A 15,265-nucleotide genomic window follows, 5' to 3' on the forward strand; every position below is an offset into this window, starting at 1 on the left:
ATGCCCTTCTTAATGCCTATCAATACATCCGCTGCACCAAGAAGATCTCCAAGCCCGCGTGACCTATCACTACACGTACACCGTCATGGACACTGCTGGTGGTGGGTGGTGGTGGTGAGTGGTGGGTCCTCCATTTACTTTGGTCCAAAGGAAGGACCTGTCCCTGCAGAATCTGCCACTCGACCATCACCTTCCCGGGAAACACCACACCACCCATCAGACCGTCGACCAGGTGAACCATCAGACCGTCGACCAGGTGAACCATCAGACCGTCGACCAGGTGATTGGATTGTGTATGGAGGTGAACTATCAGACCGTCGACCAGGTGAACCATTAGACCATCGACCAGGTGAACCATCAGACCGTCAACCAGGTGAACCATTAGATCGTCAAACAGGTGAACCATCAGACCGTCGACCAGGTGAACCATCAGATCGTCGACCAGGTGATTGGATTGTTTATGGAGGTGAACCATCAGACCGTCGACCAGGTGAACCATCAGACCGTCGACCAGGTGAACCATCAGATCGTCGCCCAGGTGAACCATCAGATCGTCAACCAGGTGAACCATCAGATCGTCGACCAGGTGAACAATCAGACCATCGACCAGGTAAACCATCAGACCGTCGACCAGGTGAACCATCAGACCATCGACCAGGTGAGCCATCAGACCTTCGACCAGGCGAACCATCAGACCGTCGACTAGGTGAACCATCAGATCGTCGACCAGGTGTACCATCAGACCATCGACCAGGTAAACCATCAGACCGTCGACCAGGTGAACCATCAGACCATCGACCAGGTGAGCCATCAGACCTTCGACCAGGTGAACCATCAGACCGTCGACCAAGTGAACCATCAGACCTTCGACCAGGTGAACCATCAGACCGTCGACTAGGTGAACCATCAGATCGTCGACCAGGTGTACCATCAGACCATCGACCAGGTGAACCATCAGACCGTCGACCAGGTGAACCATCAGACCGTCGACCAGGTGAACCATCAGACCGTCGACCAGGTGAACCGTCAGATCGTCGACCAGGTGATTGGATTGTTTATGGAGGTAAACCATCAGACCGTCGACCAGGTGAACCATCAAATTATCGACCAGGTGAACCATCAGATCGTCGACCAGGTGATTGGATTGTTTATGAGGTGAACCATCAGACCGTCGACCAAGTGAACCATCAGATCGTCGACCAGGTGCACCATCAGACCGTCAACCAGGTGAACCATCAGGCAGTCGACCAGGTCATTGGATTGTTTATGAGTGAACCATCAGACCGTCGACCAGGTGAACCATCAGATCGTCGACCAGGTGAACCATCAGACCATCGACAGACCGTCGACCAGGTGAACCATCAGATCGTCGACCAGGTGAACCATCAGATCGTCAACCATGTGATTGGATTGTGTATGGAGGTGAACCATCAGACCATCGACCAGGTGAACCATCAGAGCATCGACCAGGTGAACCATCAGATCGTCGACCAGGTGAACCATCAGACCGTCGACCAGGTGAACCATCAGATCCTCGAACGGGTGAACCATCAGACCATCGACCGGGTGAACCATCAGACCCTCGACCAGGTGAACCATCAGACCGTCGACCGGGTGAACCATCAGACCGTCGACCAGGTGAACCATCAGAGCGTCGACCAGGTGAACCATCAGAGCGTCGACCAAGTGAACCATCAGACTCGTAGACTCCGCCGTGCACGACCACTATACCCGAAGGCTTGACGTGCGCGGTAGTATTGACACGCGCCGTACACACAGGTATTCCACACATCACTCTGAGGCACACAAGGACATAACACCTATTATCTACCGGACAAGTGTGGGTCGTGACGAAGGCCCCATACAGGAGCGTCCCCACGTTAGTAGCGGGGAAGAGCGACCCGCGCCACACCATATCTCATCGTCACTACAGGATGAAAATCTCTACACAGACTGATAAGACAAACCAATATGAATCAGGAGTGTTTGACTCCACCAACACGATGACCTCCACGTGTGCCACAGACGGTGGTGGTGAGGCGGTTGGCCACCAGCTGGACCAGAGTGGCGGGGGACACACAGCCCGCCACCAGCATTACTCGTGGGGACTACATCACCCTCCAGCGTGACAGTACAGGTAGTAGAAGGCTGGAGGGAGACAGCCGGGTCGCGGGTGACTACACAGTAATGACTTCTGACGGACGACCCACGCACGACACTGCTGGGTACGTCAGGTCTGGTATGATGGCGAGGGGTCGTGGCGTGTCGTAGGCGGCCGCCGTGATGCCCAGCTGTCGTCCAGCAGCTGGGAACAGGAGCAGCAGCGATCAGCCACTAGTGAGCGTCGTAAGTGGTCGGTCACCTGTTGTAGCGGGAAGGTGTTGCCGCCCTCACCTGCTGCCACCGTTCTCTGCATCGCCATTACTGCTTTTCACGTTACCTAACTGCCTTTAGCAAACCTTGAGAATCTGTCCTTGGTGGAAGTGACGACCACAGGTACATGATGTGGTACAACTAATGATAAGTTACTTTCCCCCAACAGCGACGCTGTGACTCCACCTTAAGCTTTAACTTCTTCCATTGTTACAGACGTGGAGTAGCTCCTCCAGGTGTATATTACTGGTAATACTCAAACTTTTTAATACTAAGTGATGGTGTACTGTGGGTGTACATTGTGGCACCTCCCTGTGGCTGCTGTATTGTACTGTATGCTCCAGGTTGCGGGTCGCCTCCAACACTGACATTTACCACAAGAACAATCTTAACCACCTTACACAATTTGACTCATGTAAATGTGTTTGGGTGTGGGGCTGTGCATTGGATGTAGTTGATGGCTCCTTTGTCATATGACACTTTGGTTCGTTTGGCAGTGGGTTTTGATCATGGGGACTGATCAGGGTTTTTGGGTTGGCATCCGTCATTTGCCTTTACGTCATTTTGTATTTATGGGCGTTTTTCATAAAATGGGTTTATGGCAGCAGGGTTCTTGGTAGCTAGGCAAACTGGTTTGGGTCAAAACCCCTTACTTAAAATCCATGACTATCAACATATAGTCAACACACCATCACCATGCCTTTCTTATATGGCAACGGTAGTGTCAAATGGTCTTTGACGGTTGGTTGATCGGGTTCAACGGTTCATAATTGCGATAAATCACGTTATAACATCATTTCTTCTGGAATATATGGCATTACAAAATCACGTTCTTCATGACTAAGAATCATCTTGTCATCATATTTAACGTCATCATAAAACATTTAAATTCATCATGGTCTTCATCGCTGTGACTAAGTCATCACTTCCACTGTAAGTCTTCATGCTGTGACTTGTTCACAGGGTTTTATTTGTTCGTCGATCATCTTACTTCATTCGTCTGATATACTTGGCATTTCATCTTGCTTATTGCATTCGTCCTCACCACTGACTTCGTCTTCACCATGACATTACTAATCACCCTTCCTTCATCCTCACCTACTGCCTTCATCCTCACCCACTGCCTTCATCCTCACCCCTGCCTTCATCCTCACCCACACCCCTTCATCCTCACCCACTGCCTTCATCCTCACCTGCCTTCATCCTCACCCACTGCCTTCATCCTCACCCACTGCCTTCATCCTCACCCACTGCCTTCATCCTCACCTACTGCCTTCATCCTCACCTACTGCTTTCACCCTGACTTGCTCAGTCCTCAGCGTGCACACATGGGCAAGAAGCCTGTTTGACCACCATCTAGGAGATGAACAGGTGTTAGCAGGTGTTAGCAGCTGGAGGTCATAGGTGTTAGCAGGTGTCTCGTTTGCCCTCCCACCTGTCCATATTCTCTAAGATGCCGCCATGTGTGTGTGTGTGTGTGTGTGTGTGTGTGTGTGTGTGTTGCAAATAAGTTCTTTATACGGTATACTGTCACGACACGACGCTCACAATGTTGTCCAAGTTTATCTGTGACCACCACAACTATACGGTTCCTTCCCCAGACTCCCTCTCCCAGGCGTAGGACCTCCTCAGGTGTGGGACCTACCACCAAGTGTAGGACCTCCCACAGATGTGGACCTCTCCCAAGGTGTGGGACCTACCACCAGGTGTGGGACCTACCCCAGGTGGGACCTCCCCTAGGTGTGGGACCTTCCCCAGGTGTGGGACCTCCCACCAGGTGTGGGACCTACCCCAGGTGAAGGACCTCTTCCTGGGTGTGGGACCTTCCCCAGGTGTGGGACCTCCCACCAGGTGTGGGACCTCCACTAGGTATGGGACCTCCCCGGTTGTGGACCACCCCGGGTATAGGCCTCCCCGGTGTGGGAACCCTCCCCGGGTATAGGACATTCCCCGGGTATAGGAACACCCAGGGTGTAGGACCCCTCCTCGCGTGTGGGCCCCGCCCGGATGTGGGATACCCCCGGGTGTGGGACCTCCCCGGTGTAAGACCTCCCCGGGTGTAAGACCTCCCAGTGTGGGACCTCCCGGGTGTGGGACCTTCCCCAGGTGTGGGACCTCCCGTGTATAGAGAACCTCCCCATTATAGGACCTCTCCCATGTATAGGGCCCCCAGGGGAATAGGAACATCCCGGGTGTGGGACCTCCCCAGGTGTGGGACCTCCCCGTGTGTAGGGACCTCCCCGGGTGTGGGACCTCCCACGGGTGTAAGACCTCCCACGGGTGTGGGACCCTCCGCGGGTTTAGGATCCTCCCCAGGTGTAGGACCTTCCGTGTATAGGACCTCCTTGGTGTGGGACCCTTCCCGGGTGTGGGGACCTCCCCGGGTGTAGGATGTCCCACCGGGTGTAGGATCTCCCCAGGGTGTAGGATCTCCCCCGGGTAGACGACCTCCTCGTGTATAGGACCTCCCCATGTATAGGACCCTCCTCGCATGTAAGACCCCCCACCCGGATGTAGGACCTTGTCCAGGTGTGGGACCTCCATGGTGTATGACCTCCCGGGTATAAGACCTCCCCAGTGTAGGACCCTCCCGGGTGTGGGACCCTCCCGGGATTAGGACCTCAACGGGTGTGGGACCATCTCTGGGTATAAGACCTCCCCGGGTGTGGGCCCTCACGCATATAGGACCTCCCCGTGTATAGGACCTCCCGGGTGTCAGAATCCTCCCGGGTGTAGGACCCTCCCGGGTGTGGGACCCTCCCGGGTGTGGGACCCTCCCGGGTGTAGGACCCTCCTGGGTGTGGGACCTCCCTGGTATAAAATCGGTTTAAGACCTCCCCGTGTATAGGACCTCCGGGTGTCGAATCCTCCCGGGTGTAGGACCCTCCCGGTGTGGGACCCTCCCGGGTGTAGGACCCTCCCCGGGTGTAGGACCCTCCCGGGTGTAGTGACCCTCCTGGGTGTGGGACCTCCCCTGGTATAAGACATCCCCGGTTTAGACCTCCCCGTGTATAGGACCTCCCGGGTGTAGAATCCTCCCGGATGTGGGACCCTCCCGGGAGGACCCTCCCGGGTGTAGGACCTTCCGGTTTAGGGCCCTCTCGGGTGTAGGACCCTCCCTGTTGTAGGACCTCCCGGGTGTAGGGACTCCCCGTGTATAGGACCTCCTGGTGTAGGACCCTCCCCAGTTGTAGGACCCTTCCCGGGTGTCGACCCTCCCGGGCTTACGACCCTCCCCTGGTGTAGGACCCTCCCGGATATAGGACCTCCCCGTGTATAGGACCTCCTCCGTGTGAAAGACTTCCCCGGGTGTGGGACCTCTCCCCAGGTGTGGGACCTCCTCCGTGTATAGGACTTCCTGGTGTGGGACCATCCCGTTGAAGGACCTCCCATGTGTAGGATCTTCTTTGTGTATAGGACCTCCCGGGTGTAGGACCTCCTCGTGTATAGGACCTCATCCTGAAAGACTTCCCCGTGTATAGGACCTCCTCCCAGGTGTTGGGGGACCTCCCCAGGTGTGGGACCTCCCCTGGTGTGGGACCTCTTCCGTGTATAGGACCTCCAACAGGTGTGGGACCTCCCCCGTGTATAGGACCTCCTGAGGCTTAAACCTCCCCGGGTGGAGGACCTCTTCCAGGTGTGGACCTCCCCTGGTGGGGACCTCCAACAGGTGTGGGACCTCCAACAGGTGTGGGACCTCTTCCAGGTGTGGAGCTCCCCTGGTGTAGGACCTCCAACAGGTGTAGGACCTCCCCTGGTGTGGGACCTCCCCTGGTGTGGGACCTCCAACAGGTGTGGGACCTCCTCCAGGTGTGAATGCACCTCCCGGGTGAGGGACCTCCCCTGTGTAGGACCTCCCCAGGGCGTAAGACCTCCCCGGGTGGAGGACCTCTTCCAGGTGTGGGACCTCCCCTGGTGTGGGACCTCCTCCAGGTGTAGTACCTCCCCGGTAGAGGACCTCCCCGCTGTAGGACCTCACCCGGGCGTAGACCTCACCGGGTGAGGACCTCTTCAGTGTGGGACCTCCCCTGGTGTAGGACCTCCTCTCAGATGTGGGACCTCTCCCAGGTGTGGGACCTCCCCTGGTGTGGGACCTCCCCTGGTGTGGGACCTCCCCCAGGTGTGAGGACTCCCCCTGGTGTGGGACCTCCAACAGGTGTAGGACCTCCAACAGGTGTGGGACCTCTTCCAGGTGAGACCTCCCCTGGTGTAGGACCTCCAACAGGTGTGGGACCTCCCGTGTATAGGACCTCGCCAAATGTAGGATCTCCCCGTGTATAGGACCTCCCCGAGCGTAAGACCTCCCGGGTGGAGGGCCTCTTCCAGGTGTGGGACCTCCTCCAGGTGTGGGACCTCCCTGGTGTGGGACCTCCTCCAGGTGTAGGACCTCCCGGGTGAGGACCACCCCGTGTATAGGACACCTCCCGGGCGTAAGACCTCCCGGGTGGAGGACCTCCCCTGGTGTGGGACCTCCTCCAGGTGTGGGAGCTCTCCCGGGTATGGGACCTCCCCGTGTATAGGACCTCACCCGGGCGTAAGACCTACAGGTGTAGGACCCCGTTGTATGGGGCCTCCTCCGTGTATAAGACCCCCTCCCCGGTGTTGGACCTCCTCTGGGTGTTGGACCTCCCCGGGTGGGGACCTCCCCCGTGTATAAGACCTCCCCAGGATGTAAGACCTCCCCCTGGTGTAGGACCCTCCCCGTGTATAGGATCTCCTCCTCATAAAGTTCCCCCAGGAATAGGACCTCTCCGGGTGTAGGACCTCCTCGGGTGTAGGACCTCCCAGGTGTAGGACCTCCTCCGTGTGTAGGACCTCCTCCTTGTATAAGACCTCCCAGGGTGTAGGACCCTCCCTATGTATAAGACCTCCCCCGGGTGTAGGACCTCTTCCCTGTGTAGGACCTCCTCGGGTGTAGGACCTCTTCCGTGTATTAGGAACCTTGAATATAGAGACAGGCTAAAGCATCTTAATTGCACTCCCTCGAGAGACATCAAACTATCAACCAGGAGCGAACTCGTAACAATGGTTTTAAATTAGACAAATTTAGATTTAGGCGTGAAATAGGTAAACACTGGTTTGGAAACAGAGTAGTGGATGAATGGAACAAGTTACCAAATATCATCATTAACTCGAATACGCTGAATAGCTTCAAACATAGGTTGGATGCTTATATGAGCAATAGGGGTTGGGTGTAAACGGGACTGCCCAGTATGGGCCAATAGGCCCGCTGCAGTTTCCTCCATTCTTATGTTCTTATGTTCTTATGTGTATAAGACCTCCCAGGGTGTAGGACCTCCTCCCAGTGTAGGACCTCGGTTGTAGGACCTCCTCCGTGTATCAGACCTCCCAGGGTGTAGGACCTCCTCCGTGTATAAGACCTCCCAGGGTGTAGGACCCTCCCTTTGTATAAGACCTCCCCCGGGTGTAGGGCCCTCCCAGTGTAGGACCTCCCAGGGTGTAGGACCTCCTCCGTGAATAAGATCTCCCAGGGTGTAGGACCCTCCCTTTGTATAAGACCTCCCCGGTGTAGGACCCTCCCAGTCTAGGACCTCCTCGGGTGTAGGACCCTCCCAGTGTAGGACCTCCTCGGGTGTAGGACCTCCTCCGTGTATAAGACCTCCCAGGGTGTAGGACCCTCCCTATGTATAAGACCTCCCCGGGTGTAGGACCTCCTCCGGGTGTAGGACCTCCCCGGGTGTAGGATCTCCGTCAAGCCATTCTTCTCTTTCTTGGTGACGTCAGAGAGACCTTTTATGTTGTGTACCCTCGTTCGTGTGTGTGTGTGTGTGATGGTCATCTGTACAAGTGTAGTAATTTCTCCCTGTGTGTGCGTGTATTTTTTCTTCACTTACGTACAAACATTCATACTTGCAGACATAAAGATCATAAGAATGAAGGAAACCGCAGATATGTGTGAGGCAGCCATGTTTACACCCAACCATTATCTATCCAACCAATGTCATGGGCCTAGCAGGATACTCTCCGTCTTGTATAGCCCTAAGTGTTGAGAAGGTGTAGGTGTAGGTAGGTGTATGCCGGTAGAGGTGTGGCCATAGGTGTGGATGGTGTGGATTTAAGTGTATGCAGGTGTAAGTGTATTCAAGTGTGCGTGCAGGCAGATGTGAGAGTAGGCAAGTGTAGGTAAGTAGGTGTGGTAGGCGGTACACACACAAGGTCGTCCACATTTCAACGGTTACAGAATCCGGCCAGACGTTGAGGCGACGCTACACACCGCTTAATACACTTGTTGAGAAATTTATACTCCTACACCCAACCTACACCTGCTATCGCCTACATGAGTTAGAGAACACCTAAAGTACACCTGTGAGAGAGGTGTACGGGCAGGGTGTCGCCATTACTCCCGATAACACAAGACAAAAGGAGGATTTTTGTGAAGTTTGTTCCTCAAGTGTCGCGTTATCTGTTGGCTGCTGTGTGTGTATCTCCCTCACTACCGGGGACGGTGTATACACCCTCAGTGGTGACTACACCGTCACGTGGTGACTACACCCTCAGTGGTGACTACACCGTCACGTGGTGACTACACCCTCAGTGGTGACTACACCCTCTCGTGGTGACTACACCCTCTCGTGGTGACTACACCCTCAGTGGTGACTACACCGTCACGTGGTGACTACACCCTCAGTGGTGACTACACCCTCTCGTGGTGACTACACCTCAGTGGTGTCACACCCTCAGTGGTGACTACACCGTCACGTGGTGACTACACCCTCCAGTGGTGTATACACCCTCAGTGGTGACTACACCGTCACGTGGTGACTACACCCTCTCGTGGTGACTACACCTCGTGGTGATACACCTCAGTGGTGACTACACCTCCGTGGTGACTACACCTCTGGTGATACCCCTCAGTGGTGACTACACCTCTCGTGGTGACTCACCCGTCATGGTGACTACACCTCAGTGGTGACTACACCTCACGTGGTGACTACACCGTCAGTGGTGACTACCTTAGTGGTGACTACCTCTCGTGGTGACTACACCTCAGTGGTGACTACACCCCTCTCGTGGTGACTACACCTCTGTGGTGACTACACCTCTGTGGTGACTACATCCTCTGTGGTGACTGCACCCTCAGTGGTGACTACACCCTCTGTGGTGACTACACCTCTCGTGATGACTACCCTCTGTGGTGACTGCACCCTCAGTGGTGACTACACCCTCGTGGTGACTACACCCTCTGTGGTGACTACACCCTCTGTGGTGACTACATCCTCTGTGGTGACTGCCTCAGTGGTGACTACACCCTCTGTGGTGACTACCTCTCGTGATGACTACACCCTCTGTGGTGACTGCACCTCAGTGGTGACTACACCCTCTTGTGGTGACTACACCTCAGTGGTGACTACACCCTCTCGTGGTGACTACACCCTCTGTGGTGACTACCTCTATGGTGACTACACCCTCTCGTGGTGACTACACCCTCGTGGTGACTACCTCTCGTGGTGACTACACCCTCTCGTGGTGACTCACCCCTCTTGTGGTGACTACACCTCTTGTGGTGACTACACCTCAGTGGTGACTACACCTCTCGTGGTGACTACACCCTCTGTGGTGACTACACCCTCTGTGGTGACTACACCTCTCGTGGTGTTCACCTCTCGTGGTGTGACTACACCCTCTGTGGTGACTACCCTCTGTGGTGACTACACCCTCTGTGGTGACTGCCTCTGTGGGTGACTACACCCTCTGTGGTGACTACATCCAGAACATGGTAGTTATTCTCTGGGTTGATAAAGACAGTATAAGGTGTTGTGCTTCTGGTATAATGTGTAGTGTTAAAGGTGTAGTGTTAAAGGTGTAGTGTTAAAGGTTAGTGTTAAAGGTGTAGTCTTAAGGTGCATTGTTAAAGGTTGTATTGTTAAGGGTGTATTGTTAAGGGTGTAATGTTCCAAGTGTAGTGTTAAAGGTGTAGTGTTCAATATAGTGTTCCAAAGTGAAGTATTTTTGGTGTAGTGTTCCAAGGTGTAGTATTTTGGTGTAGTGTTCCAAGGTGTAGTGTTCAGTGTAGTGTTCCAAGGCGTAGTGTTCCAAGGTGTAATTTCATGGTGTAGTGTTCCAAGTGTAGTGTTCCAAGGTGTAATTTCATGGTGTAGTGTTCAAGGTGTAGTATTTCATGGTGTAGTGTTCCAAGGTGTAGTGTTCCAAGGTGTAGTGTTCCAGGTGTAGTGTTCCAAGGTGTAGTGTTCAAGGTGTAGTATTTCATGGTGTAGTGTTCCAAATTGTAGTATTCCAATTGTAGTGTTCCAGTAATAGTAGTGTTCCAAGGTGAAGTGTTCCTAAGTATAATATGTAGTGTTGCCCCCACGTTGCCTGGTGTAGTGTTGCCTAAATTGTTCCCGCGGTTCATACCTTCTCTTATAGTATCGTTCACACTTGCTGGTGGTGTTATTTCTCTGACTCCCCGGGTCTTCTTTAGTATGACTGTGTTGTATTGTGATGTTGGGGGATGAGTTATCAGTGAGGGTGAGGGAGAGTGTACACGGTGAGGGATACCGGTGAGGAGATACTGTGCAGTGAGAGAGTTAGGTGAAGGAAGGAAGAAACTGTGGTCAGCAGTGCGGCAGATCAGCTGGATGACGACAAGCCGTTGGTCCGCTCACGTACACACACACACACGTACACACACACACACACACACACACACACACACACACACACACGTACGCACACGCTCACTCAACCATCTTCCAGGCAGCCGCTGACTCCACACTCCCGCACCAGTTCTGCCTGGAAGCTTGACTGACACGTACATATATAGTGTTGCTCGCCACGCTGCCATCTGAGGACTTGTGTTTGTGTGTTTATCGCGTGGAACACCTTACCTCACCTGTCTCCACCCCAGCACACAGGTAAAGTGTACCACGCAACCCATACCTTTGTCACCAGTAGTACCTCTGCAGTGTGTGTGTGTGTGTGTGGTGTGTGTGTGGACGTGTATGGAGTGTGTGTGTGTGTGTGTGGACGTGTATGGAGTGTGTGTGTGTGTGTGGACGTGTATGGAGAGTGTGGACGTGTGTGGAGGTGTGGACGTGTGTGAAGAGTGTGGCTTCACTTACCGTATAATGTTGATTATCTTCTTAGGTAAGATTAACGGGTAATCACTAGTCACACATCCGCCTGCACTGTCGGCCTCTCTCTACATCAATATAGATATGGGCATGAAATATAGGTATAGTCATGAAGTGCAAGTACAGGTATAGTTATAAAGTACAGGTATAAAGTACAGATATAGTTCAAAAGTGCAGGTATAAAGTACAGATATAGTTATAAATGCAGGTATAAAGTACAGAATATAGTCATAAAGCACAGGTATAAAGTACAGATATAGTTATAAAGTGCAGGTATAAAGTACAGATATAGTTGATAAAATTACAGGTATAAAGTACAGATATAGCTATAAAGCACAGGTATAAAGTACAGATATAGTCATAAAGTACAGGTATAAAGTACAGTATATAGTACAGGTATAGACTAAAAGAATACAGGTATAAATACATATATAGTTATAAAGATACAGGTATAAAGTACAGATATAGTCATAAAAAGTACAGGTATAAAGTACAGATATATAGGTACAGGTATAGACATAAAAGAAATGCATTATAAAGCTATATATAGTTATAAAGCACAGATATAATAAAGTACAGGTATAAAGTACAGGTATATAGTACAGGTATAGACATAAAGTACAGGTATAAAGTACATATATAGTTATAAAGTACAGGTATAATACAGATATAGTCATAAAGTACAGGTACAGGTATAGACATAAAGTACATATAAATACAGATATAGTCATAAATGCAGGTACAGGTATAGACATAAAGTATAGGTATAAAGTACAGATATACATAAGTACAGGTATAGACATAAAGTACAGGTATAAAGTACAGGTATAGACATAAAGTGAGGTATAAAGTACAGGTATAAAATTATAGACATAAAGTACAGGTATAAGGTACAGGTATAAAATGCAGGTATAAAGTACAGGTATAAAGTACAGGTATAGACATAAAGTACAGGTATAAAGTACAGGTATAAAGTACAGGTATAGACATAAAGTACAGGTATAAGGTACAGGTATAGTCATCTCAACATTATACGACTAACTTGGTAACCTACATGTCAACACAACCATCACCTGCCTTAAGACTTACTTAACCTAATAACTCAGGCGTAGTAATGTTATCCCTCTGGTATGTTGTTCCTGCCAACCTCTGCTCTCTGGGCATTTGCCTCTTGAGATAAAACAATGATTACTTTACTCCTTAAACATAAAATTGAGTGACAAATATAAGGTTTAGGATGCAATATTTCCGTGTTCAGTTCCTGTTTAATAGTACCATGAATTCTGTAAAAATATTTCCATATTAAACTTCCTATTACAACACCACTGTTTACTGGCTTCTGAGGAAATAATTTGTGTTAACACCTTGAGAGTGAACTTTATGTGTGTGTGTTCTCAGTTAAGTTTCCGTTGTCTCATGTTAACACAGGATGTTGTAATAGCTACTGTACCTGTCCTCCGTGTTACCCCTCACAGCCACACACTCGTTAGATACATAAATAGAGAGATGTTAATAAGGGAGGTCAGGTCACCACGGGGGGAGGGCGTCCATTACCAGATGAAGGTCATTTAGTCGTGTAAAAGGTCAAGGGTGTTCTTGTAGTGTGTGTGTGATAATATAACACACAGGGAAGCCACACCGAGATACCACTATATTCATGCACCAGTTTAGGTGTGAGTCACCGCCAGGTTAGGTTAGGCTCGGTTAGAGGTTATGATTCTTGAGGTAAGTTAGGCTAAGTTACTTTAGGTTACGTTTCATGAGATAGGTTAGGTTATTTTAGGTTTGGTTAAGTTAGATTTGGTTAGGCTAAATTATGATTGCTGCGATAAGTTAGGTTAAGTTACTTGTGTTGACTGGCTAACACTTAACATCATTTAGCTGAGTTACCGTCACTCATCTCACAGTGAGTTACCGACCTGTTACTACACACCCTCATGTTATATTCACCTGCTGTGTCATCTCTATCACTCTCACAAAGTGTGTGTGTGTGTGTGTGTGTGTGTGTGTGTGTGTGTGTGTGTGTGTGTGTGTGTGTGTGTGTGTGTGTGTGTGTGTGTGTGTGTTACGTTCCTCTGCCCGTGTCCTTCTGCGCTCGTCCAGGGGTCTCTCTCTCTCTCTTTCTCTCTCTCTCTCTCTCTCTCTCTCTCTCTCTCTCTCTGACCACCAGGGAAGCTGTGAATAGATAATTTGATTGGTAGACAGGAGTTGTGTAATTAACCACTTTTGATGTGACAAAGGTGGGCGTGTAGGGGTTACGTGGGCGTTGGGGTCATGTGAGCGTGGTTGTAATGTCATGGAGTGGGCTTGACGGTATATGGACAGAACTCTTTCCTTTACGTCACTGAGCGCGCGCACCATTGTTGTGGGTGAGTAGGTGGGTGTCGTGGTTCCTGCCTACCTCCTGTTCTGCTTGTTACACCACCACCCTCCCGTCTATTGTGATCAACACCCACTACCTTACACAGCATCTCCTTCTGCCATAACTGCTCGGTCCTCCCCCTGGGTCAAGCGACATTGGTTGATAGGTCACTGACTTAGGTTACAGTAGGTTAGATAAGACTAATGGCGTAGATTAATGTAAGCTAGTTTAATGACGTAGATTATTGTATGGTAGGTTAATGACGTAGGTTTGGATCGGTTACGGACTGGTGAATCAGATCAAGTCCTTTTGATTAAGTTAAGTTCGGTAGAATGTTTAGGTTAGGTTAAGTTAGGTTAGTTTAATTGGTTAAGTTGGGTTAATAATACACAGGGCTTCGTACCTTGGTTTATTGCTTCACCTCAGTATTAAGGGACCTGTGTTGACCTGCGCTGACCTGTGTTGACCTGTGTAGACGATTGGGTGCTGGTCGTAGACAAAATGAACCCACCAAACCTAACTTAATGGTGTTAAATTATTTTGGGGAAAAATTTGGTCAAGTTTGGTTGATGTGTGTGTGTGTGTGTGTGTGTGTGTGTGTGTGTGTGTGTGTGTGTGTGTAAATAAATAAGACGTTCATGGTGTATCTTTAGGCAATAATTCCGATGTATCAGAATAATAATATATTCTCCCAACACCTGGATTCTTGTACTCTATTTACACACTACAAACAACTCTTGCCCCCATCACCTGACTTTTCTTATATAGATATAATGAATTACCCAGACGTATGTGGACAATATACGGTGGGCAGGGTGTGTGTGTGTGTGTGACCAATACTTAATGATGTTTCCAGTACTTATAAGTGACCAGGAACACTTCCCTGACCGTGGAGAACGTCGTGAGTGTTTCTTCAGTATACTGTCGCCACGGGGTTCTTGGTATCGGATGTAACCATAACATATACGTGTGTCTCTGTGTAACCTTCCCGACCTTGAGATCTTATGATGAAATATTCCCTCTGTTGTGTCTGAGGCAGCCACGTTGTCTTCTGCGTGCCACACTACAGTACAGTTAGAGCACCACACTACCACGTACAGTTAAGAGCACCACACTACCACAGGTACAGTTAGGCACCACACTACCACAGTACGGTTAAGAGCACACTACAGTACAGTTAAGAGCACCACACTACCAAGTACAGTTAAAAGCACCACTCTACCACACTACAGTTAAGAGTACCACACTACAGATAAGACACTACACAAATCTTGATATTATAGTTGTTTAAGTCGAATAGTTGTCCCCGCGACACACACACAGGCGCCTTGTGTTAGACCAGCAGTGGATCACATTACCAAAGGTTCATTTCACATTTTCTCTCCTCCAATAACTGAACATAAATAAAGTTACCGTCTTCAGGAAGTTTCGACGC

The 15,265-nt window shown here is 50.5% G+C and overlaps 1 protein-coding gene across 1 annotated transcript; it reads left to right on the forward strand.

Annotated features, from left to right (window-relative positions):
* LOC121868908 (sporozoite surface protein 2-like) lies at positions 1 to 1,920 on the forward strand. The gene is made up of 2 exons (XM_042369926.1): positions 1 to 1,318; positions 1,423 to 1,920. The coding sequence occupies exons 1-2, from the start codon at positions 1 to 3 to the stop codon at positions 1,704 to 1,706; spliced, it is 1,602 nt and encodes a 533-aa protein (XP_042225860.1). The 3' UTR covers positions 1,707 to 1,920.
* Positions 1,921 to 15,265: the final 13,345 nt, after the last annotated feature.

This window comes from Homarus americanus, unplaced genomic scaffold (genome assembly GCF_018991925.1).
Source record: "Homarus americanus isolate GMGI-L3 unplaced genomic scaffold, GMGI_Hamer_2.0 scaffold50773, whole genome shotgun sequence".
In the NCBI taxonomy this organism is placed as follows: domain Eukaryota; kingdom Metazoa; phylum Arthropoda; class Malacostraca; order Decapoda; family Nephropidae; genus Homarus; species Homarus americanus.